The 26,039-nt window shown below is 42.2% G+C and overlaps 1 protein-coding gene across 5 annotated transcripts; it reads left to right on the plus strand.

Annotated features, from left to right (window-relative positions):
* On the plus strand, positions 1 to 21,771 carry tmem65 (transmembrane protein 65). 5 transcript variants are annotated; one of them, XM_035795374.2, is made up of 9 exons: positions 1 to 686; positions 979 to 1,216; positions 9,684 to 9,758; positions 13,979 to 14,023; positions 15,907 to 15,974; positions 16,438 to 16,492; positions 18,902 to 18,944; positions 20,112 to 20,217; positions 20,447 to 21,771. In XM_035795374.2, the coding sequence occupies exons 1-9, from the start codon at positions 666 to 668 to the stop codon at positions 20,564 to 20,566; spliced, it is 771 nt and encodes a 256-aa protein (XP_035651267.1). In that variant the 5' UTR covers positions 1 to 665; the 3' UTR covers positions 20,567 to 21,771. The 5 variants fall into 5 exon arrangements, with proteins under 5 accessions (XP_035651267.1, XP_052328021.1, XP_035651266.1 ...); XM_052472061.1 differs by having other exon boundaries at positions 24 to 686; positions 983 to 1,216; XM_052472062.1 differs by having other exon boundaries at positions 25 to 452; positions 983 to 1,216.
* Positions 21,772 to 26,039: the final 4,268 nt, after the last annotated feature.

Below are 26,039 nucleotides of genomic sequence, written 5' to 3' on the forward strand. Positions count from 1 at the left end.
TGTATGTACATTGGAATAATGTATATTTTATATTTGTAATGAATTACATGTTAATTGAATACGTTTTGTGTTGCATTTTGGTAAATGTGGTTTACTCGGGCCGAATTTCATGATCAAATTTGGAACAACAAGTATCTCAGGACACGTGGTAGCTCGGAGCAAAAATAATGTATCTAGATGAATATATCTAAATGATATGTCAGCTCAATATACTAAATTAAGATTGAGGAAAAACCAATGTCTTCGGGAGAAGAAAAAAAAACTACATTGGTCGCATGTGGAAGTAATCGAGGAACGCTTCCAGTCGACGACAGTTTATGACGCTGAGCTCTATTTTTTGGGTCCATATCAATACTTTCTGATGAATTGCACGGACGTTTGCCATTGCAAATCACTTATTTCTCAAGCCAAAAAGAAAGAGGACCCGCTAACGCCACAATAGTAGCAGGCATGTCAGAGTCTGGTCACACTCGGTTTTGTGCAATTAACGTTAGCTAGCTACTGTGTTTTCCTTTCGTGAACTGCTCTGTCTTGCCAGACATATTTAGTAACGTTAATGTATTATTGCAGAAATGTAACAGGAGTCGACTGTAGTTGCTAGCAAACGTTACATAAAACCAGTCTTACCAAATAATAGAAGAGGAAAGAGAGGACTTAAACGTTACATGTTGGGCATTAGCTACAAGGTAGCGTTGCAACTTGGCAATAATACTTACGTTACCTAGCTTAGCTTTACTTGCTAGCGTACTAGTGTGGGTTCGCTACTTTGACAGCTCTCATTACTCTTAACACTTGCAATATTAGCTACTAATGTTACTACAGCGAACATCTTAGTTAAAGTTAGTTAGCTCGCTGAATTATCTGGTTGGCAGTGCCGTTGAGCATTCAACGGGTAACGAACCTAGCCATCTTTATTTTAAGTTATTTGTACGAACATATTTGCCCTATTTTGCCACAATGTTCAAGCTTTGTCTTCAGATAGCTCTACGACCCACCATCCCAACAAGAGCAGTGCTGGAAAGTGTCACGGTCAGAAAGGTTTTGAAGGTGTCCCACTTGCAAAGTTGTTGGATGGGAACGCTCGGACGCAACGAGCCGCGGGAACCCCTAAACTCTCCGAAAAGAGCGAAAGAATTCATCTACAGCCTTCACCCCAAAGAAAGAAAATGCTTGCTGAAAGAACTGCAGAGCTTTGAATCCATAGCTATAGCTCAAGGTAAGATAAAAGCAAGTTCCTCTCCCATTTTTATAATGATTGACATTCCCTCTGCCTTGCAGGGTGACTTTGTGTTTCCTATTCTTATAGTGATGTCAGGAATGTTGGAACTTCCTACCCCAAGTTAGTCGCTATCGTGGTGGGAACAGTGTACTCCACTTTTATATATTGGGATATTCTGGGCAACATTTCAGTCATATTTGTCATCCTTATTTTTGTATTTTCAATAGTCACTTTTAGGATAAAGTAATTGCTGTTGTCAAGTCAACTGACAGGCTACCATTTCATTAATTTCATTTTTCTTAACTTGTGTTTGACCAGCACAACTATGGGTGTTTTTTGTTTTATCCTGAAGAAGTTCCTAATACGGTGTAAAGTGTCCCTCAGCTTTGTAGTTTAACATTTGTAGCCTTTTTGAATGGTCTTCAAGTGCAAAAACTTTGAAGGTGTCCCACTTGCAAAGTTGTGGCAGAAGTAATTTAATCCACAAACACATAATTTAATTTATTTTTATATAACACACACACACACACACACACACGTGTTGACAACACTTAGAATGATTGGATTTGGCTATTTCAGCCACACCCGTTGCTTACATGTGTATAAAATCGAGCACACAGCCATGCAATCTCAATTGGCAGTAGAATGGCCTTACTGAAGAGCTCAGTTACTTTCAACGTGGCACCAACAAGTCAGTTCGTCAAATTTCTGCACTGTTAGAGCTGCCCCGGTCAACTGTAGGTGCTGTTTATGTGAAGTGAAAACGTTTAGAAGCAACAACGGCTCAGCCGTGACGTGGTAGGCCACACAAGCTCCCAGAACGGGGCTGAAGTGCGTAGTGTGTACAAATCCTCTGTCCTCGGTTGCAACACTTACTACCGAGTTCCAAATTGTCTCTGGAAGCAACATCAGCATGAGAACTGTTTGGCTGAAGCTTAATGAAATGGGTTCCCATGGCCCACCAGCCACACACAAGCCTAAGTTCACCATGTGCAATACCAAGCTTCGGCTGGAGTGGTGTAAAGCTCGCTGCCATTGGACTCTGGAGCAGTGGAAACATGTTCTCTGGAGTGATGAATCATGCTTCACTAGCTGGCAGTCCGACAGTTGAATCTGGCAGATGCCAGGGGAAGACTACCTGCCCCAATGTATAGTGCTAACTGTAAAGTTTGGTGGATGAGGAATAATTGTCTGCAGCTGTTTGTCATGGTTTGGGCTAGGCCCCAGTGAAAGGAAGTCTTAACGCTACAGCATACAATGACATTCTAGATAATTCTGTGCTTACAACTTTGTGGCAACCGTTTGGGGAAGGCCTTTTCCTGGGTTAACTGCCTGTTCAGGGGCAGAACGACAGATTTGTACCTTGTCAGCTCGGGCATTTGAACTTGCAACCTTTCAGTTACTAGTCCAACGCTCTAACCACTAGGCTACCCTGTCGCCCCAATGTTGAAATGAAATGCTTTTTCACTAATTTGATGACAGAATCAGAGTTTCTAAACCAAGAGGCCAAACATTGAGAGGAAAGCTTGCGAAACGGTAAACGGACAAGGCCAGGGTTTGAGAAGTGAAAAATTCTTCCTTATTGCTTAATTTTCGCAATCTAAAGGCACAACCTCGATTTGAGACAATGTCTTAAAGCCCCAGTGCAGTCAAAAACAAGATTTTCTTGTGTTTTCTATATACACTGCTCAAAAAAATAAAGGGAACACTAAAATAACACATCCTAGATCTGAATGAATGAAATATTCTTATTAAATACTTTTTTCTTTACATAGTTGAATGTGCTGACAACAAAACCACACAAAAATGATCAATGGAAATCAAATTTATCAACCCATGGAGGTCTGGATTTGGAGTCACACTCAAAATTTAAAGTGGAAAACCACACTACAGGCTGATCCAACTTTGACGTAACGTCCTTAAAACAAGTCAAAATGAGGCTCAGTAGTGTGTGTGGCCTCCACGTGCCTGTATGACCTCCCTACAACGCCTGGGCATGCTCCTGATGAGGTGGCGGATGGTCTCCTGAGGGATCTCCTCCCGGACCTGAACTGAAGCATCCGCCAACTCCTGAACAGTCTGTGGTGCAATGTGGCGTTGGTGGATGGAGCGAGACATGATGTCCCAGATGTGCTCAATTGGATTCAGGTCTGGGGAACGGGCGGGCCAGTCTATAGCATCAATGCCTTCCTCTTGCAGGAACTGCTGACACACTCCAGCCACATGAGGTCTAGCATTGTCTTGCATTAGGAGGAACCCAGGGCCAACCGCACCAGCATATGGTCCCAAAAGGGGTCTGAGGATCTCATCTCGGTACCTAATGGCAGTCAGGCTACCTCTGGCGAGCACATGGAGGGCTGTGTGCCCCCCAAAGAAATGCCACTCCACACCATGACTTACCCACCGAAAAACCGGTCATGCTGGAGGATGTTGCAGGCAGCAGAATGTTCTCCACGGCGTCTCCAGACTGTCACATCTGTCACATGTGCTCAGTGTGAACCTGCTTTCATCTGTGAAGAGCACAGGGCGCCAGTGGTGAATTTGCCAATTTTGGTGTTCTCTGGCAAATGCCAAACGTCCTGCACGGTGTTGGGCTGTAAGCACAACCCCCACCTGTGGACGTCGGGCCCTCATACCACCCTCATGGAGTCTATTTCTGACCATTTGAGCAGACACATGCACAATTGTGGCCTGCTGGAGGTAATTTTGCAGGGCTCTGGCAGTGCTCCTCCTTGCACAAAGGCGGAGGTAGCAGTCCTGCTGCTGGGTTGTTGCCCTTCTACGGCCTCCTCCATGTCTCCTGATGTACTGGCCTGTCTCCTGGTAGCGCCTCCATGCTCTGGACACTACGCTGACAGACACAGCAAACCTTCTTGCCGCAGCTCGCATTGATGTATCATCCTGGATGAGCTGCACTACCTGAGCCACTTGTGTGGGTTGTAGACCCGTCTCATGCTGGTAATGAATGGTGTGGCTGTTGAACAAGTTGAGGAGACTAAATTGCTTGTTTTTACTTAGTGATGCACCGATATTACATTTTTGGCCGATACTGATATTTTCTTTGCCAAAAAAAACGATACTGATCTTTTTTTACATTTTTAAATCCGCATTCTGGTACAGTTAAATAGTTAACACACACACATGGACGCAGCGGTCTAAGGCACTGCATCTCAGTGCAAGAGATGTCACTGCGTCCCTGGATTGAATCAAGGCAGCATCACATCAGGCCGTGATTGGGAGTCCCATAGGGCGGCGCACAATTGGCCGGTGGTCTGTGGTTTGGCCGGGATAGGCCGTCATTGCAATTAATAATTTGTTCTTAACTGACTTGCCTAGTTTAAATAAAGGTTACACGCACCACGCTGACCAAAAAGTTATTTTGTTGGCATTTATGTATTAGAGGTCGACCGATTATGATTTTTCGACGCCAATACCGATTTATTAGAGGACCAAAAAAGCCGATAGCGATTAATCGGTAATAATAATGACAATTACAACAATACTGAATGAACACTTTATTTTAACTTAATATAATACATCAATAAAATCAATTTAGCCTCAAATAAATAATGAAACATGTTCAATGCTTGACGCACAACAAAGAGCTGCTGTTTAAATAATGCAAAAACAAAGTGTTGGAGAAGAAAGTAAAAGTGCAATATGTGCTATGTAAGAAAGCTAACGTTTCAGTTCCTTGCTCAGAACATGAGAACATAGGAAAGCTGGTGGTTCCTTTTGAGTCTTCAATATTCCCAGGTAAGAAGTTTTAGGTTGTAGTAGGTATAGTAATTATTTAACTATTTCTCTCTATACCATTTTGTATTTCATTAACCTTTGACTATTGCATGTTCATATAGGGACTTTAGTATTGCCAGTGTAACAGTACAGCTTCCGTCCCTCGCCTCGCTCCTCCCTGGGCTTGAACCAGCAACACATCGACAACAGCCACCTTCGAAGCAGTGTTACCCATGCAGAGCAAGGGGAACAATTACTAGATGGCTCAGAGCGAGTGACGTTTGAAACGCTCTTTGCGTGAGCTAACTAGCTAGCCATTTCACTTCGGTTACACCAGCCTCATCTCGGGAGTTGATAGGCTTGAAGTCATAAACAGCGCAATGCTTGACGTACAACAAGAGCTGCTGGCAAAACTCACAAAAGTGCTGTTTGAATGAATGTTTACGCGCCCGCTTCTGCCTACCACCGCTCAGTCAGATACTTAGATACTTGTATGCTCAGTAAGATTATATGCAACGCAGGACACGTTAGATAATATCTAGTAATATCATCAACCATGTGTAGTTAACTAGTGATTATGATTGATTGTTTTTTACAAGATAAGTTTAATGCTAGCTAGCAACTTACCTTGGCTTACTGCATTCGCGTAACAGGCAGTCTCTGTGTGGAATGCAACGAGAGAGAGGCAAGTCGTTATTGTGTTGGACAAGTTAACTGTAAGGATGCAAGATTGGATCCCCCTAGCTGAAAATCTGTCGTTCTGCCCCTGAACAAGGCAGTAACCAACCGTTCCTAGGCCATCATTGAAAATAAGAATGTGTTCTTAACTGACTTGCCTAGCTAAATAAAGGTATAAAAAATAATAATACAATTTTTAAAATCGGCAAATCGGCGCCCAAAAATACAGATTTCCGATTGTTATGAAAACTTGATGTTGGCTCTAATTAATCGGCCATTCCGATTAATCGGTCGACCTCTATGACGTATGTTCCCATTACCAGTAAAACATAATCAAAACCTATTTCTTTCACTTGCTGTGCTGTTTCGTTGTTCATTTTATTCCGTTTCATTCTCAACCAGGATTTCTCATACTATGGAACACCGTTTGGGTCTTGGCGTGTCAAAAAGGATACACGTCAAATAACACTATTTGACACGTCAGGACCTGAATACGACTGCACGTCACATAATAATTGAACGCGTTCATTCATTTTTTCTTTTTACGTTATTACACATTGATTACACTCACTCGTATTTCATATGTCACAACGATTCATGACCAATGCTGGTCATTTAAAAAAAGCTAGCTAACTAGCTCATGGATGCAAACAATGTTCATCCCCAAAAACATAGCAAAACGTCAATCTGTTTCAGTAGGTGTCATCATCTAAAATAACCCTAATTTATAAGACAGTTCTTACTTGATTAATGGTGGTCGGACCCATCTTTGTGACGCTAGCCACAATAGTTGACTTTGCGGTTAGCCTTCAAAATAAAAGTATGTCATTGACAGTGATGCAAATTAATACAAATAGTATAATTATGCCATAATTGAATAGATCATGCTAAATGCGGTTGGAATGTTATATAAAATCAACAATTTGTTAATTTGAAAATCTGTTGAAATCACACTAGATGTATTATACTTTAGAATTGCTTTGGGGGCATACTTATTTCATTGCACAGCCTTACCTATGGATTGTGGATCAATTACATGGGGTATCAGTCTACTCCGTGACACCCAGAGAACATTAGCACCATAGCCCTTTTTGCTGGACTCTGAAACAACTGTGAATTGAGCCACATTTATTGTCAACCTATGTGTGTTGAACACTATTCCTAATGAAAAACAATACTGTGTGGATGTTTTGGAGTCTAACTCTTGAGGACTTTTGGAAAAAATACATTGCGTATTGAGTTGACTGATACCCCATTTCATTGATCCCCAATCCTTAGGGAAAGCTGTACAGTGCAATATGAATGTCAATTCACACAATAGGCTGACTGGGGAGGTGATTTCACACAGTCACAGTCCCACGAAAAGAGCTACCACGCTAATATTTGTGTAAACTCTTCACAGTTGTGTTCTGTGGGTGTCACCGAGTAGACTGATACCCCATTTCATTGCTTCACATTCCAACCTTTATTTAACATTATCTAGTCCAACTATGGCATGATTCCACCAATTGTGTAACCTTCTGTATCACTTTCAAAGAGGTACTTTTATTTCGAAGGCAAACCGCAAATTCCACTATTGTGCCTAATCCTTATTGTGGCTAGCTTCATAACACATAACCCGGTCCGGTCGAGCCTCACTAGCCAGATGAAGCTATCTGGCTGCTTATAATGTTAGCTTTGGGCAACAGGGTTAAGTAGCTGGCTAGCTATTTATTTTCATGAACTGAAGTTCAATTTCATTAGGCAACCTAGCTAATACTTACTCATAAGGATTCCTAAATCGTTGCTAAGAATAATGAAAATTACTGCAGTTTCTACTGGTCATTGTTTTCAAGCTGGTTGTATTGGGGCAAGCTAGGTACCAAGCTAAAGCTAGCTAGTTACCCCAGAAGTGGCAGTCAAACAAATAATGCTTTATTACCAACGCGGTATTGTAATCACATCGTTCGTGGACAGTGTTTGCTTGTTTGCAGACGTTTTTGTACAGCTTTGACAGTGCTACTGATTGTAGTGGTGGAGCTTGGCTTGCACATGCAAATTCAGAACACACAACATTCTATAATAGAACTGGGTTATTTGACGTGTGAAATTAAATGTATTATTTGACGTATCTTTTTTTGACACCCAAACAGCGTATGTCGTGAAGCTAGTAGCAGTGACGCCATTACTGTGTAACTCCGGTAGGGCAACATCGGAAAAATAGCGCTCTTGGTAGTGTGTACTGGTGCTCGACCAGTTGTCGAAAGCCAAAATCACCCTTGACAGAGAACGGTTGATTGTCAAGGGCAATGAATTCCATTATCTTTGCATTAATGGATTTCGCCTTTGAGTTGTCTCGCTGAAACGTTATTACTCTTCAAATGACTGCTCGACTTGTTGACTGCTCATTCCACACAGCAGACATTGTGGGCTAGGTTAGGAATTCTGTGTTGCACGTGTAGCGCAACATTAAAGTCGACACCATTACGTCACGTACCTACGTTATATAGGTATGCACGTCAGCTTTGACATCGGCATTAAACTAGACATCGGGCCGATACCGATATTGTCATTTTTAGCTAATATCGTCCGATTCCGAAATGTTCACCGATGTTTTTTAAAATTTGATTTATGATTATATATTTTGATTTATTTATTTAAAATCATATCATGCATCCCTTGTAAACTGTCATGGTCAAAACCTATAGTTTCAATGTTGTTAAGATAGGGAGAGGTTTGTCCATAATAAAGATGCTCTGCTTTTTTGACACCGCACAGAGCACGTCCTGCAGGCTTTAGTTTTATCTAATCTTGATTATTGTTAAGTTATATTGTCAAGTGCTGCAAAGAAAGTCCTAGATAAGCTGCAGCTGGCCCAGAACAGAGCGGCTCTTCATTGGCTAAGAGTTGAGGAAAGACTGACTGCATAACTTGTTTTTATAAGAAACATTATTGTGTTGGAAATTCCCAATTGTTTGCATAGTCAACTTACACACAACACTGACACACACACACTTACCCCACCACTTACCCTACCAGACATGTCTTTTCACAGTCCCCAGGTCCAGAACAAATTCAAGGAAACATACAGTATTATACAGAGCCATGAGTGCATGGAACTCCCATCTTAAATGGCGCAAGTGAACAGCAAACCTGTTTTTTTTTTAAACAGTGACCTTCTTGTGTGTATCTCATAAATGTGCACACACACTACATGTTTATGTTTTTAAATCTATGTAAATTGTAAAGTATTTTGTATCTAATGTATTTTTTGTAATGTCGGACCCCAGTACGACTAGCTGTCGCCATTGGCGTCAGCTAATGAGGATCCTAATAAATCAAAGTCCTCGACTTTAACCCTGGGAGAAATATGTAAGCTTGAAGTACAGTGACCTTTTCCAGAGCTCATTCCTGACCCTCCCTCATGCCAGCTGGTCTCTCTTGGAGCAGGCCTCTGACAGATGGGCTCTCTCCACCATGTCCCTGTTATGCCAGCCTCTGGTAAATACCCAGGAAACCACTTGAGCACTATTAGCCCTGATGCCACCTCGGTCATGCATTCAGAGCTTTAAATGGACAACCATCATGCAATTCAGGTTCTCCTTTTCTCAGAAGTGTTCACTCTATATATGAATGAGTGCAGTGGCTAATGAGAAGAGACTAATGTTTTGCACTGGTGCTCATTATAGTTTTATTTTTATAGTAAAATTGTAGAGGGTTCACGAGGTAGACCTAGGCGTTTATCTTCTTTAATTGTACATCCAATGTCAATGCATTATGAGGATAATTTTCTCTTGCTGTTTGAACTGAAATGATAAAAGCCACCCAGTCAGGTGAGTTAACTTTTGACATCCAGTACATAACGTACCTCATAGCTTATTATTAAATGTTTGAGGAATTGAGGAAGACCTACCCAGTCAGGTGAGTTAAACTGTAGTGTGACAATGTACTTCAGCTGTCAGTAGATGAAGCCCTTTTTCCATAAAGGTCCCAGTGAAACTACCTTTACACACACAGTCATGCCCAACTCTTCTTTTTATGTGCCCCGTATCCCCCTTTTCCCCCCCTCCAGACTCTGAGGTGTCCAGCTGCACAAGCCAGTTGCGTGGCCAGAGTGAGACACCTGAAGGAGAAGTGGGGTTACAGGGTACAACAATGTGTGTTTTTCTCACGGACAGACTGACAACATTTCACTTGCCTGCTTTGTGTGTGTACCTTCAGTGCTTCCCCTAAGAACTCAGGCTGGGGTTTTCAGGAATGTTTGTTTTCATTTTATCTCCTGCTCTCAATGACATCACCAGCCAATTCTATATTAACCCCAAATGATGTTTTGCTAACGTAACATTACTGTAACTTAGCTAACAATTATTACATACTGTACATCTATTAATAGGGTTGGCTCATGGAGATAGTTAGAGGATGCAATATGTGTCTGTGAGAGTACATTTTCTTCTACTACTATGAGTTGGAGTGTGTTGTTTGAATCTGTATAAAGCCAAGGTTGGTGATTTACTGCCACGTGCAGTTATAGAATGAGTCTAATTCATTGGCTGATCCCTCCTGATGACCAGGATGGAATTATGTGATCCTTCCTTAATCAATAAGAAGGCCCACCCAGTGACTCCTTAAAAATGGTGAAAGTCCTCAATGGCGCTGTCCATGCTAAAACAGGCTTTTGGGCAAGAGTCTTCTATCTACATTATCTCTGTGGGTTGGCTACACTAGTTACCTTGGAGGTTTTTCGGACGATCTGATGAGAATCTGACAAAGATGTATAAGTTGTTGTAACTTGTCACTCTGATCTTAAACTCTAAATCCGGCAATTTAGCAGTGCGCTGCTGCTAAATGAATATAGGGGAAACACTGACGTTACTCTAGTTTGTCCATACTGTTGCTACATTATCAGCTGGCATGACAATCCAATGCTGCTGCCTTGTTCCATGTTACTCTGTGTTCAACATGAAATCCCCAGGAGAGTCAGTTTAGTGATTCAGGTAACTCTTTTCTTTTTTCACATTCTTGTTTGTCACTAGTTGTGAGGCTTGTGATTACAACATCGGCCTAAACCGCGTTCAACACAGAAATTGCCCTGAATGTCAAGGGGCACTGTGGCATTTCAGTAATGGGCTATTTAATATGTTAATCCTGTGAACCAAACCTTAAGGCCCTATTCCCACTACGAGATATGAAGGAGAGTCTGAGGAGCGGAGTGGCAAAAAGGATTTCTACTTTTCAATTCACATTACATCCTTACCTTTCGTTGTGGCTGGCAATGCGACACTCTTGGTCCTCAGCTCAAATTGACCTTCAATATCACAGTAGTCAGTAAGCACAAACTATTCAACAATGACAAACTCTTCTTTAAAAACATTTTACACTATTGAATAATGCAACCAACCCATATGACAATTTCCAAGCATGTGCAGACAAAGGGTTTATTTTCTTGTCTGTAGGCCACAGTCATTTCATTTGTCTTGAAGCTAAAATGTAGAGTTGCTAGCTGCATGTCTTCAAGTAACGTTAGCCTATCCAAAATTAATGATTTTAAACCTCATTTGCATATAAAGTACAGTAGGCCTACTTTACAACAAACCAGGCTTAATTTTTAAAATCAATATCATGCAAATCATTACATGTGCTAAAAGCAAATTGCAACTGAAAACGTGGGTATAAGTGAATGCACTGCGACACGCTGTTTTATATGGAAGCCCAAGCCTACTACCAAAATAGTTTTTATAAATTGCCTTATGATTTGTCAATGTGCACAATTAGTCTGTGCTTCAGTCGGATCAACTGTAGCTTACTGATAACAACAGCTGCAGGAAGCCTAAGTAAAAAATGAATGGAAGTAAATATGGAAGTAGTTTAGTGGCTAAAATAAGGGGTTAAATAGGTGATCTTTCTTATCGCTCAGATATGAGACACTTCACAACAAACTTTTTTTTATTTTTATATAAATGTTTATGGTCTAAATTCAACATTTCATCCATAGATTTTTTTTAGTACCTTAAGGAGTCTTAAAATTGAATAGCTAAATGATTACCATCACTATAAAGTGATGATTTTATTTGTATATTGTTATGGTCCTTAGGTTGTCTGAGCAAGATAGTAGTTAGATTCCATAGGGCAGTGCACTCATTTTACAATCTCTAACTTCTTCACTGGGAAACAACACATATTGGCACATCTCCCTGTTCCGCTCCAATTTAATTTGGGAAATATTTACATCCACTACTTTAATTGGGGAGAATTAATTGGCCCTCCAAAAGAATAGCAGACTAAAGACGAACACATCTCCTCTCCAATTCCGTACTAGCAGCAGGTAGTCCTGCACTTCCCCTGTTAAGCCTTTCTAATGTGTTGGAGTGCCAGTTCCTCAGAACTGTGACAGCGGGCAGATGGTGGTGACTATTGCCACAGACAGCAGGAGTAGACACTTTTGTAATTAGGCAGTTTCACATGCACCACTTCAGCTAAGCTCCGAGGGAAATGACTCATCAGCACTGCTGCTGCCTGCTGAGGCCGTTCTTATTTAGAAGGGTAATATAGCCGGAGGGGTTGGACATTGGAGTGACCGATGACAAATATGTAGCCTTATGCTATATCTCATTGAACATTGACTGAAGTCATTGCCGGAAGTCTAGTGGCTGCAGATTGCACAGATATCAATTTTGTCATCAACAAGTTTATTGATATTTTCCCATCAGCCAAGTGTCCTCGAGTCAACAGAAATTAAATAAACTTTTGCTGTGTAGCATTGTGTTGTGCCGCACGGTGTTGTTGCATGGCCTTTAGCCGCAAGGTGTTGTTGCATGGCCTTTAGCCGCAAGGTGTTGTTGCATGACCTTTAGCCGCAAGGTGTTGTTGCATGGCCTTGTGCCGCTAGGTGTTGTGTTGCATGGCCTTGTGCCGCTAGGTGTTGTGTTGCATGGCCTTTAGCCGCAAGGTGTTGTTGCATGGCCTTTAGCCGCAAGGTGTTGTTGCATGACCTTTAGCCGCAAGGTGTTGTTGCATGGCCTTTAGCCGCAAGGTGTTGTTGCATGGCCTTGTGCCGCTAGGTGTTGTGTTGCATGGCCTTGTGCCGCTAGGTGTTGTGTTGCATGGCCTTGTGCCGCTAGGCGTTGTGTTGCATGGCCTTGTGCCGCTAGGCGTTGTGTTGCATGGCCTTGTGCCGCTAGGCGTTGTGTTGCATGGCCTTGTGCCGCTAGGCGTTGTGTTGCATGGCCTTGTGCCGCTAGGCGTTGTGTTGCATGGCCTTGTGCCGCTAGGCGTCGTGTTGCATGGCCTTGTGCCGCTAGGCGTCGTGTTGCATGGCCTTGTGCCGCTAGGCGTCGTGTTGCATGGCCTTGTGCCGCTAGGCGTTGTGTTGCATGGCCTTGTGCCGCCAGGCGTTGTGTTGCATGGCCTTGTGCCGCCAGGCTTTGTGTTGCATGGCCTTGTGCCGCCAGGCCTTGTGTTGCATGGCCTTGTGCCGCCAGGCCTTGTGTTGCATGGCCTTGTGCCGCCAGGCCTTGTGTTGCATGGCCTTGTGCCGCCAGGCGTTGTGTTGCATGGCCTTGTGCCGCTAGGCGTTGTGTTGCCTTAGGGTTACCTTCAGACTTTGACCATGCCCCCTGCTCAACTCGTTTACTCGGACACTAGCAAGCAGTTTATTATGGGTTTTATAGCAACACTCCCTCAGTGGGAGGTTCTACACTCCACACTGAAAGCCTGTTCTCTTCTATGAGCTGCTGTGCAGTCATGAGCATATTGACCTGCTGTTCTGATTAATTAGTATTCAATGACGGTCAATAGTATTTCCATTCTCATTAAAGTCAGCTGGCGGTCACCTCGCCTTAATCTTGGGTTCACTTTTCCAGAAATAGCACCTCAGCCCCTCTTGTCTCAAGGTAGGGTCCTTGACCTTTCCAAACGGCATTCATGTTAGAGGTGTAAATCTGTTTAGCACTGGGGTTTGTGTTAGTCTTTCTCAATGAATGAGAGACTAAGTAATTTGATAACTGTAATGGGAGACTTTCATGTCTGTCTGAATTCACTCCCACAGAACAGTTGACTGTCTAGTAGTCCTATGACTTTTTAAACACACTAACACATTCACTTGGAACATGCCCCTTTAGTTCTCAATGAATATCCTACCAAGAATCTGTTTCTCACAAGACTATAGAATACGGAGCCTCTTGGACAGAGCTGAGTAGTCAGCATTATACAGTGAACATTTTTATATTTGTGCTGAAGAGTTTGCGGTCTACACCTCTGTGCCAAACTTTTTGGGAGAGAAAGCATGAGGGTTGATCAGAATCTGAAATTTCTACCCCAGTGCACATCATTTTTCAGATATGAATCTTTGTTTTTGATCTTGTCTTTCAGAGACTCACGAGGCTTCACCGCTTACTCGAGCTCAGATCAAATACGGTAAGATAAAAGCGCTCTCAAATTATGAATGTAATTTTCTTTATACCATAGAGATTTATAGCTCAAAAGTGCTCAGTGGGATCAAAAGGGTCTATGCTTCTGTAGTCACATTATACCCCTTTGAAAGCGGTTTCTCAAAACGAATTAATTATGGCCTTATCAGCTTTTGTTTCCCAGCAGCTCTACCCATGCTATTTCTCTTAATGAACCCACAAAATAAACTTAGCAAAAGAAGAAACGTCATCTCACTGTCTACTGCGTTTATTTTCAGCAAACTTAATGTGTAAATATTTGTATGAACATAAGATTCAACAACTGAGACAAACTGAACAAGTTCCACAGACATGTGACTAACAGAAATTGAATGTGTTCCTGAACAAAGGGAGGGATCAACATCAAAAGTAACAGTCAGAATCTGGTGTGGCCACCAGCTGCAATAAGTACTGCAGTGCATCTCCTCATGGACTGCACTAGATTTGCCAGTTATTGCTGTGAGATGTTACCCCACTCTTCCACCAAGGCACCTGCAAGTTCCCGGACATGTCTGGGGGGGAATGGCCCTAGCCCTCACCCTCCGATCCAACAGGTCCCAGACGTGCTCAATGGGATTGAGGTCCGGGCTCTTCAGGATGAGCCTGCAGGAGGGTACCACATGGAGGGAGGATGTCTTCCCTGTAACGCACAGCGTTGAGATTGCCTCCAATAACAACAAGCTCAATCCGATGATGCTGTGACACACTGCCCCAGACCATGACGGACCCTCCAAATTAATCCCGCTCCAGAGTACAGGCCTCTATGTAACGCTTATTCCTTTGACGATAAACCCGAATCAGACCATCACCCCTGGTGAGGCAAAAACGCGACTCGTCAGTGAAGAGCACTTTTTGCCAGTCCTGTCTGGTCTAGCGACGGTGGGTTTGTGCCCATAAGCGACATTGTTGCCGGTGAGGACGTGCCTTCCAACAGGCCTTCAAGCCCTCAGTCCAGACTCTCTCAGCCTATTGCGGACAGTCTGAGCACTGATAGAGGGATTGTGCGTTCCTGGTGTAACTCGGGCAGTTATTGTTGCCATCCTGTACCTGTCCCGCAGGTGTGCTGTTCGGATGTACCGATCCTGTGCAGGTGTTGTTACACGTGGTCTGCCACTGCGAGGACGATCAGTTTTCCATCCTGTCTCCCTGTAGCGCTGTCTTAGTCATCTCACAGTACGGATATTGCAATTTATTGCCCTAGCCACATCTATAGTCCTCATGCCCCCTTGCAGCATGCCTAAGGCATGTTCACGCAGATGAACAAGGACCCTGGGCATCTTTCTTTTGGTGTTTTTCAGAGTCAGTAGAAAGGCCTCTTTAGTGTCCTCAGTTTTCATACCTGTGACCTTAATTGCTGACCGTCTGTAAGCTGTTTGGTTCTTAATGACCGTTCCACAGGTGCATGTTCATTAATTGTTTATGGTTCATTAAACAAGCATGGGAAACGGTGTTTAAACCCTTTACAAAGAAGATCTGTGAAGTTACTTGGATTTTCACAAATTATCTTTGAAAGACGGGGTTCTGAAAACGGACGTTTCTTTTTTGCTGAGTTTACATTGGAAAGTGTATAATGAGGGGGAATGTTCATGTCAGCCATTGAAAAATTACTGCATGCTGTCTGTCAGTAAATACATTTGGATTTTCCTCAATGTCAGTAGGACAGTGCCCCATAAACTTACAGTACACACAGGCACAAACAAGCAGGCATGTGTGAGTCCCTTAGTGACACGTGTGTTCTGCTGCCAGTCAATGTATATTCACATGCAGAGACCTAACTCACAAGACAAGTTGATCTTAGCAGCAAATGATAAGAAAATGTTTGTTTTTATTGGGGTTCTATCTTGTTTGCAGTGCTTCTACACAATGCGATCCCCTTTATTGGTTTTGGCTTTCTGGACAATGCCATCATGATTGCAGCAGTAAGTGGTATGACTTTTTGTTGTGTTTAAATGTACCTGTATTCATTGTTTAATTTGAACTACCATTTAAAATGTATTTTGTATTTCACATTGTTTTCTTTAGATACTGGCCGTGTCTGAATACCCATACCCTTCACGTACTACATGGTATGCAAAAAAATAGTGACATAGTATGTGACATTTCAAAAATAGTACTCTGACTGCGTTATCTAATATGCGATTGCATTGACTGATTTATCAGCTGTTGTCAGACATGTAAATCAGAAGAGACGAGTGAATTCTATTAGATCCAACACCAAAATGAGTATGCAGTTTAAGTATGTAGTACACTAGTATGGGAATTCGGCCACTGCCACTGTGAGGATGAAAGGGAACATTGCAAAAAAACATTGGGTGGGAAAGTCAACATGATTGCTGGCCCACCAAGAAACAAATGTAATATTTCTGTTTTCTTGACTTTTAGGGAACCCAGATTGAGTTGTCTATAGGTGTCACCTTTGGATTATCTACCATGGCAGGTAAGACTGTTCAAATTTGGCAGTAGCTCCCTCAATAAACATTGGTCAGAATACTTCTCAACCTTACAGGGGTGAAATATTTTTAAATGTAACAAAAGTCTAGCCAGCCTCTACCAAATGGGTTAGATTAACTGGTGTTCCGGAGATCACAGCATATTGTCCTTATTTCAGAGCTAAACCAAAAGTACATATTAGGTTACCATCCAGTCTTGAAAGTGATGCTGGTCAATGTTTTTGTTTTTTGTCACCGCCTTGTGTATTACTCCTCTTGAATCACACTGTGGCAGTATATAGCAGTCATTTTACCCTCCCTATGGGGCCTGATGGTATTTTGTAGGCTATGTTTTTGGAAGCATGTAGGCATCTGTCCCTGATTTTGTGAAGCTCTTCAACTAACATACTTTGTCTATTTGAGCCCTGCTTGTTCCATGGATGGTTACTGCAGCTATTCACATTAGACAAAGCCCCTCCCAATAATTGTGGGATGGTTTTGTTTAGGCTATATACTTTTGTTTAGAGTGGACATACAATGCCAGACGGAAGCCACTCCTAAGTAAAAGGCACGACAGCCCGCTTGGAGTTTCCCAAAAGGCACCTTAAGACTCTCTGACCATGAGAAACAAGATTCTCTGGTCTGATGAAACCACGTTTGAACTCTTTGGCCTGAATGCTAAGTGTCACTTCTGGAGGAAAACTGGCACCATCCCTACAGTGAATCATGGTGGTGGCAGCATCCTGCTGTGGGGATTTCTTTCAGGGACTGGGAGACTAGTCGGGATAAAGCCAAAGTACAGAGAGATCCTTGATGAAAACCTGCTCATGATCTCCGACTGGGGGCGAAGGTTCACCTTCCAACAGGACAACGGCCCTAAGCACACAGCCAAGTCAACGCAGGAGTGGCTTCGGGACAAGTCTCTGAATATCCTTGAGTGGCCCAGCCACAGCCCGGACTTGAACCCGATCTAATATCTCTGGAGAGACCTGAAAATAGCTGCACAGTAATGCTCCCCATCCAACCTGACAGAGCTTGAGAGGATCTGCAGAGAAGAATGGAAGAAACTCTCCAAATACAGGTGTGCCAAGCTTGTAGCAATATACCCAAGAAGACTAGAGGCTGTAATCACTGCCAAAGGTGCTTCAACAAAGTACTGAGTAAAGGGTCTGAATACTTATGTCAATGTGATATTTCAGTTTACTTTTTTTCCCTCTAAATTAGCAAAAATGTATAAAAACCTGTTTTTGCTTTGTCAGTATTGCCAAGAACCATACGATACGATATTATCACGATACTTAGGTGCCTATGACACTGTGATTGCGATTTGTTCCCAAAAAAATTGATGCAGAAGGACGAGAGCCACGAGAAAACAATACGTTTTGATGAGCCATGGAAATAAGAGCTCCCTATTTAAAGCTGCAATATTTAACTTTTTGGGCGAATTGGCCAAATTTACATAGAAATGTGAGTTATAGATCTATAATTTGCATCCAAATCAAGTCTAAGAAGAGGTATATGTTCTATGTGTGCTACTTCTACTTTTGGTTTTGCACACCAACTGAAAATACAATATTTGTTTTTATTGAAGCAAATCAAGTGGTTTAGATGTTACAATGATTCTCTACACTAAACTGAAATTATGTAAAGTACTACAATTTTAGTAACCAGGAAATGGAGGAGCAATTTCTGCATATTGCACCTTTTTTTAAAGATGGAGAACAAGCTATACTGGAATTTTGGTGCATGTACAGCAAACTAGCGTAAAAATAATATTTAAATATTTTTTACCCCCCCATGTCACTAGATGCAACACTAGTATGTGGAACAGAATCCCTGCACCATTCTAGTGCCTCGGATCATTTTTGTAATATCACCACTGTCGAATGAATAACAGTTTGATAATTGAAAACAAGAACATATGTTAGCCAATTCCAATCCTCATAATCAGTGCTGTCTAATGCTGGCACACATTTAATATACATCGATCTACTTGAATGAACTGTGCTTGATATTGGCTTGTCTCATCCATGATTTACCAAGTGCCACCATACATCCACAATGCAATTTACAGTCGCTCCTCATCCCAGTGCGATGCACAAGCAGCGTTCTCATGAGGCTTTCGGGGTTTATAGCAGTTGGATCTATGCAGTTCCTTGGGCCTGGTTCATATTGTGACTGACTGCTTATGAAATGAAGTGATAATACAATTCAGTACACTGATCCGATTTTATAAACTGTGGAGACAGTGGCTGACCTTTTTGAACGTTTGAAAAAGGAATCAACATGCCACAACAGCTGTTAAGCATTGTTTACATGTTTAAACAAGCATCAGGAGCAGTTGTATTGAATAATGATCTGATTTCAAGAATCGTTTGGTTTAGAGACTGTGAAATCTCATTCGTCTTCTGTTACAGCTGCAGCTCTTGGGAACCTAGTGTCAGACCTGGCTGGACTTGGGTAAGAGCACCAACCACTTCTCCATTCGGTGTAATATTTAGTCAGTTATATAACTTTCACAGCCTTGCAAGTATTTCAGGGGTGGGGATCACAAGTTACTGGGTAGACTGGTATGATTTTGACATACTTTTGGTAATGTAGTGTATGTGGACGCCTGCTCGCCGAACATCTCATTTCAAAATCATGGGCATTAATATTAAGTTGTGCCCCCCTTTGCTGCTACAACAGCCTCTACTCTTCTGGGAAGGTTTTCCACTACATGTTGGAACATTGCTGCAGGGACTTGCTTCCATTCAGCCACGAGCATTAGTGAGGTCGGGCACTGATGTTGGGTGATTAGGTCTGGCTCGCAGTCTGCGTTCCAATTCATCCCAAAGGTGTTCGATGGCATTGAGGTCAGGGCTCTGTTTGGGGAAGGCCAGTCAAGTTCTTCCACACCGATCTCGACAAACCATTTCTGTATGGACTTCGCTTTGTGGACAGGGGCCTTGTCATGCTGAAACAGGAAAGGGCCTTCCCCAAACTGTTGCCACAAAGTGGAAGCACAGAATCGTATAAAAGGTTATTGTATGCTGTAGCGTTAAGATTTCCCTTCACTGGAACAACTAAGGGGCCTAGCCCAAACCATGAAAAACAGCCCCAGACCATTATTCCTCCTCCACCAAACTTTACAGTTGGCTCTATGCATTCCAGCAGGTAGCGTTCTCCTGGCATCCGCCAAATCCAGATTAGTTTGTCGGACTGCCAGATGGTGAATCGTGATTCATCACTCCAGAGAACGCGTACCCACTGCTCCAGAGTCCAATGGCAGCAAGCTTTACACCACTCCAGCCAATGCTTGGCATTGCGCATGGTGATCTTAGGCTTGTGTGCTGCTGCTCGGACAAGGAAGCCCATTTCATGAAGCTCCAGAAGAAAAGTTATTGTGCTGACGTTTTTCTCTGGAGATTGCATGGCTGTGTGCTCGATTTTTATTTTGTATTTTTTAATACACCTGTCAGCAACGGGTGTGGCTGGAATAGCCAAATCCACTAATTTGAAGGGGTGTCCACATACTGTATGATTGTGATTTTTTTTTTTTTCTTTTTCTTTCTTGAAATGGAATGGTAATATAAATTTTACATGACAACCACAGCTGTGTTTCTTATATTGTCTGTCTGTGGGCAGTCTTGCCGGATACGTGGAGGTCTTAGCCTCCAGGCTAGGGATGCAGGTTCCTGACCTCACACCCAAGCAGGCGGACATGTGGCAGACCAGGGTTAGCTCCCACATGGTGAGTGATTTAGAAATGATTACCTTTTATGGGCTGGTCTACTCCTGTACTAAAAATCTTAGTCTGGTTAGGGGAAACTGGTCCTATAAGGTTGAGATATTTAGATGGGTGGGTTACTAGCGATCCATGTTCAAAGATTTATGATAACCTTAATAGTAAGAGAAACATGCACAAAACTCAAACTGTTGAACTTCCCATTTGACATGCATTTTTCTCCCGTTGTGTGCAGGGAAAAGGCATTGGAGTCACAATCGGATGCATTCTCGGAATGTTCCCTCTGTTATTCCTAGGGGATGATGAGGATGAGAGCAAGAAAAAAGAAGCACACACCAACACCACAGACTCTTAACAGCATGTGAACCAGCTTTCTGGTCTCAGGGTCAATTGCAAGCTGCATCATCAGCATGATTTTAAATGAATCTCTTAACTCTAGAAAATCTTTGTTCTCTATTTCATAATATAATACTTCTAATTTATTCAAAGCGACATAGTCATGGGTGCACACATTTTACTTTCGGGTGGTCCCGGTAATTGAACCCACTGTGCTGGCGTTGCAAGCGCCATACTCTACCAACTGAGCTACCAAATAACCTTCCAAAAATGTACTATGAGCCATTAGGCTTACAAAGTAGTTGCATTTGATGGCAAGTTATTTTCATAGGATGGATTTTGTAGATGAATTTGCCTAGGAGTTGAAAATGAGTTTGAGATGACTTTAAACCAATGTTTTAAGATTGTGAAACAAAGGAACACGTGTGAACTGCTACCTCGATGGCATTTTATTTTTTGGTATTTGAAATGGCAAGAGTTGAACTAGCTTGTGCAATATATATTTTTTGTTGAGGCATTTCTGTACAGTATATTATGCATTGAACTTCATTGATTTAGTTTGTCAACAAGGAAAAAGCAATTACGCTATGATTATTAGCACTACCAAACCTGTTTTTCAGACACATAATTACAAACATACCTCTACTATACGCGCACTAAATTGAGTGGGTGTAATGCCTTGGGTTCCTAGCATGTCAGGCTTAAGTTACCTATCTTTTCTAACTGCTGATCTATGTCTCTTAGCTTTCACATTTATTTTTAGCAAAGCCAATTTTCACAGTCCATACCATAGAAGTGCCTCACTTTATTTTCTTCACATCACTCTAACCAAATGTATTTTTATGACCTTTTTAAAAACCAGTACGTAGATTTTATTTTGTGAAGTATTAAACTTCATGTTTGAAAGAACGTCATTGTTAATATGCTTGATTTTAAAGAAATTAAGGAAACGAAGTAAGCTGAACAACAGAGTAAAACTGCGCACTCACTGTTTGTTGAAATGCAATTACAGCACCTACTATTCCGTTGCCATTATGATTGACTTTTTGTAGGATAGTTACTGTTTGTTCACTGATAGACAACCATTTGCTTATGGTGGCCTAATCAAACTAGTCATTTATTGTGTGAAAGGATCTTTGTGTTTTCTGTCTACGAATATTGGTTTTCATTTTTCCGTTTGCCTTTTCGTATTACAGTAAATGCAGTACTTAAACTGGAATGCCCCTCACCATGCTGCTGTATTTCCTCATGAACTGTAGTGAATGTTCATAATGACCCTTATTATTTAAACTATTACTGCCAAATGCAGTTTATTTTTGTCACCAAAGTACTTGGCTGTAAAAAAAAAACCTGCATATTTCAGCACAACCAGACTGATAAGAAAACGGGCACCAAGGTTTAACATAAATGCTTTGATGGCTTTTGTTTGAAAGCAATGAAAATGTTCTGTTCTGGGTGACTCGTATTTCTGCAGTTTGATCATGGTCTCACTCCATCCTTTTCTTCAGCGCTAATAGAAGCCATGCACTTGTTCCTCACCTCCTCTGCCCTCTGGTGGACGGAGACATTTTGTATCTGCCCCGACTCGTTCTCCCTACTGCTTATCCTCCTGGCGTCCTCTGGTCTTGCTTGTTGCACCACTGTTCTGGGCTTGCTGGAGACTCCTGGTCACATGTGCCCTTCAGCTGTTTTAGGTTCTACGGCGTAACGGCTAAGGTGTTGGGTTGAGAGTCGCTAGACCCAGGTTTGAGTCCTGGTCGGGGCCACCCCATGAATTTGCTACAGTGTTTTGCAGGTGAGTAAGTCAATACAAATGACAGAATTAAAAATACCAATTTCTATAACAGTCCTTTATTAATTGAACATTTCAACAAGTGAACAGGTAGCTAGACATGTGTTCCTTAAAAATATACCTTTTGCTAACCAGCTGGGCGCGTTAATTATTTTTCCTTGCATCTCGACAGGTAGCTAGACATTATAAAATATTCCCCTGAGTCACCAAGATTTTTCTTTCCAACTAGTATTTTGTTTTTATTACTGGTGTGAGCCAGTCGGAGGCGCACTGGTGGTGCCAAGACAAATTCAGGCGCATCTGTCAATCACACCCGCAGGGGCATCCTATTGTGTGTAGGAAACGTTTAGAATCAAACAACTGCTAAAATCAATTCACAAAGAAAATGGCAATGGAACTGAAGTGGGAGGGATGAGACTGAACAAGTAGGTACAGAACGCTACAGTACAGGTTGGTGTTCAAAATGGTGTCTGAAGTATGAGATACCAGAATGGTTGTGTGCCTGGTTTTCCTCCATGAAAAAGAGGTAGACATCATACTAAATGTCCTGTGTAGAAGATCTGAAGCTCTTTAAATACATTTCCAGTGGGAGCTGTGGGGAAAAGATAGTTCTATACCATACTGTACATTTTGGGCATATTCCAAGTCAAAAATTCAAACAAATACTGTACCAGTAAAATGTTGACAAATTCCTGGTGACCCCTTGAGCTTCCAGGAACTCCTTTCGCTACCAATTTGATGCACTGGCTTGTCAAGGTCCATGGGGTTGTAGAGGAGGATGGATGATTCCACCCTAATTTATCAAACTGAATGATCTAGATAGAAGCCATGGGATTAAGAAGATACTTTTGTTCATGCAGTGTATGTGGACACCTTCTTGTCGAACATCTCAATCCAAAATCATGGGCATTAATATGGAGTTGGTCCTCCCTTTTGCTGCTATAACTCCACTATTCTGGGAAGGCTTTCAACTAGATGTTGGAACATTGCTGTGGGGACTTGCTTCCATTCAGCCACGAGGATTAGTAAGGTTGGGCGCTGAGGTTTGGTGATTAGGACTGGCTCGCAGTAGGCATTCCAATTAATCCCAAAGGTGTTCAATAGGGCCAGTCAAGTTCTTCCACACCGGTCTCGACAAACCATTTCTGTATTTACCTCGTTTTGTGCACGGGGGCATTATCATGCTGAAACAGGAAAGGGCCTTCCCCAAACTGCTGCCATAAAGTTTGATGCACAGAATTGTCCAGAATGTCATTGTATGCTATAGCGTTAAGAGTTCCCTTCACTGGAACTAAGGGGCCTATCCTGAACCATTATTCCTCCTCCACCAAACTTTACAGTTTGCACTATGCATTCGGGCAGGTTGTGGAAGTTTGCAGAAGTTAATGGATATATTTCTTTAAATACATTTTTTTCTTTCTTCAAAACATGGTTTATAGAAAACTTATTATAATTAATTGCTTTTAAAGTACCTATAGACCTCCATAATACTACACTGCACAGTACGTGAGGCCCACCATACGTCATCGTACATTTTCTCACTTTTGAATGCGTTGATTTCATTATTCCCTTTACATTTATTGAACTTTTTATTTTCATTGAGGTAGTCATTTGAGGGAATGTTAATTTTCCGTAAAGGTAACTGCAGGGTCTTGAACCAAAGGGCAACTGAATTTGACATGTCTAGCATAAAAACACAAACCTACATTTTTCTTGAAGTCACTCCAAAAGATATTGTAGGATGTTAGTCATTTACAACTTATTTTTAGTTTCACAATTTTTGGTGACAGAAAAGGCCGGCCAATGGCGGCAGATTGACGAGGACGGTATTTTCTGAGCTGAACTGATGAAGACTCACCTCCAACAACACAACATTCTGACCCAAATCAATTACACTTTCTCTCACTGAGTGGCATACAGTGCTTACGGAAAGTATTCAGAACCCTTTATTTTTCCACATTTTGTTACTTAACCTTATTCTAAATGTGATTAAATAAATTAAATTCTCATCAAACTACACAGTACCCCATAATCAAAGCGAAAACAGAAATACCTTATTTACATAAGTATTCAGACCCTTTGCTATGAGACTCGAAATTGAACTCCAGTACATCCTGTTTCCATTGACCATCCTTGAGGTGTTTCTACAACTTGATTGGAGTCCACCTGTGGTAAATTCAATTGACTGGACATGATTGAGAAAGGCACACACCTGTCTATATAAAGTCCCACTGTTGACAGTGCATGTCAGAGCAAAAACCAAGCCATGAGACAGGATTGTGTCGAGGCACAGATCTGGGAAAGGGTACCAAAAAAAGTCTGCAGCATTGAAGGTCCCCAAGAACACAGTGTCCTCCATTATTTTTAAATGGGAGATGTTTGGAACCAACAAGACTCTTCCTAGAGCTGGCCACATGGTCAAACTGAGCAATGGTGGGAGAAGGGCCTTGGTCAGGGAGGTGACCAAGAACCCGATGGTCACACTGACAGAGCTCCAGAGTTCCTCTGTGGAGATTGAAGAACCTTCCAGAAGGACAACCAACTCCACCAATCAGGCCTTTATTGTAGAGGGGCCAGACAGACGCCATTCCTCAGTAAAAGGCACATGACAGCCCGCTTGGAGTTTGCCAAAAGGCACCTAAAGGACTTTCAGACCATGAGAAACAAGATTCTCTGGTCTGATGTAACCAAGATTGAACTCTTTGGCCTGAATGCCAACTGTCACGTCTGGAGGAAACCTGGCACCATCCCTACGGTGAAGCATGGTGGTGGCAGCATCCTGCTGTTGGGATGTTTTTAAGCGGCAGGGACTGGGGGACTAGTTAGGATCGAGGGAAAGATGAATGGAGCAAAGTACAGAGAGATCTGGGGGCGAAGGTTCACATTCCAACAGGACAATGACCCTAAGCACACAGCCAAGACAATGCAGGAGTGGCCTCGAGACAAGTCTCTGAATGTCCTTGAGTGGCCCAGCCAGAGCCCGGACTTGAACCCGATCTAAAATCTCTGAAAATAGCTGTGCAGCTACACTCCCCATTCAACCTGACGGGATCTGCAGAGAAGAATGGGAGAAACTCCCCAAATACAGGTGTGCCAAGCTTGTAGTGTCATACACAAGAAGATTCAAGCCTGTAATCGCTGCCAAAGGTGCTTCAAGTACTGAGTAAAGGGTCTGAATACTTATGAACATTTGCTATTTAAATGTTTTATACATTTGCTTTGTCATTATGGGGTATTGTGTAGATTGAGGGGGGAAAAAACAATTTAATCTATTTTAGAATAAGGCTGTAACGATATGTGGAATAAGTCAAGGGGTCTGAATACTTTGAGTGCACTGTATGTCTCATGTACTGAGGGAGCGTGCAATTGGGATGCTGACTGCAGGAGTGTCCACCAAATCTGTTGCCAGAGAATTTGATGTTAATTTCTCTCCATAAGCAGATTCCAATGTCGTTTGAGAGAACTTGGCCGTATGTCTAACCGGCCTCAACCGCAGACCACGTTTATGGCGTTGTGTGGGTGAGCGGTTTGTTGATGTCAACGTTGTGAACAGAGTTACCCCATGGTGGCGGTGGGGTTATGGTATGGGCAAGCATAAGCTATGGACAATGAACACAATTACATTTTTATTTTATCGATGTCATTTTGAATGCACAGAACAACCACCTCCATCACCTCGTCTCAGCATGATAATGCACAG

Source organism: Oncorhynchus keta, chromosome 20 (assembly GCF_023373465.1).
Source record: "Oncorhynchus keta strain PuntledgeMale-10-30-2019 chromosome 20, Oket_V2, whole genome shotgun sequence".
Classification (NCBI taxonomy): domain Eukaryota; kingdom Metazoa; phylum Chordata; class Actinopteri; order Salmoniformes; family Salmonidae; genus Oncorhynchus; species Oncorhynchus keta.

Coding starts and splice junctions, on each gene's coding strand:
- tmem65 (XM_035795374.2), top strand. CDS start 666: ATGTTGGGCATTAGCTACAAG. Junction 16,493..18,901: donor TGGATTATCTACCATGGCAG/GTAAGACTGTTC, acceptor CTTCTGTTACAG/CTGCAGCTCTTGGGAACCTA. Junction 18,945..20,111: donor TCAGACCTGGCTGGACTTGG/GTAAGAGCACCA, acceptor GTCTGTGGGCAG/TCTTGCCGGATACGTGGAGG.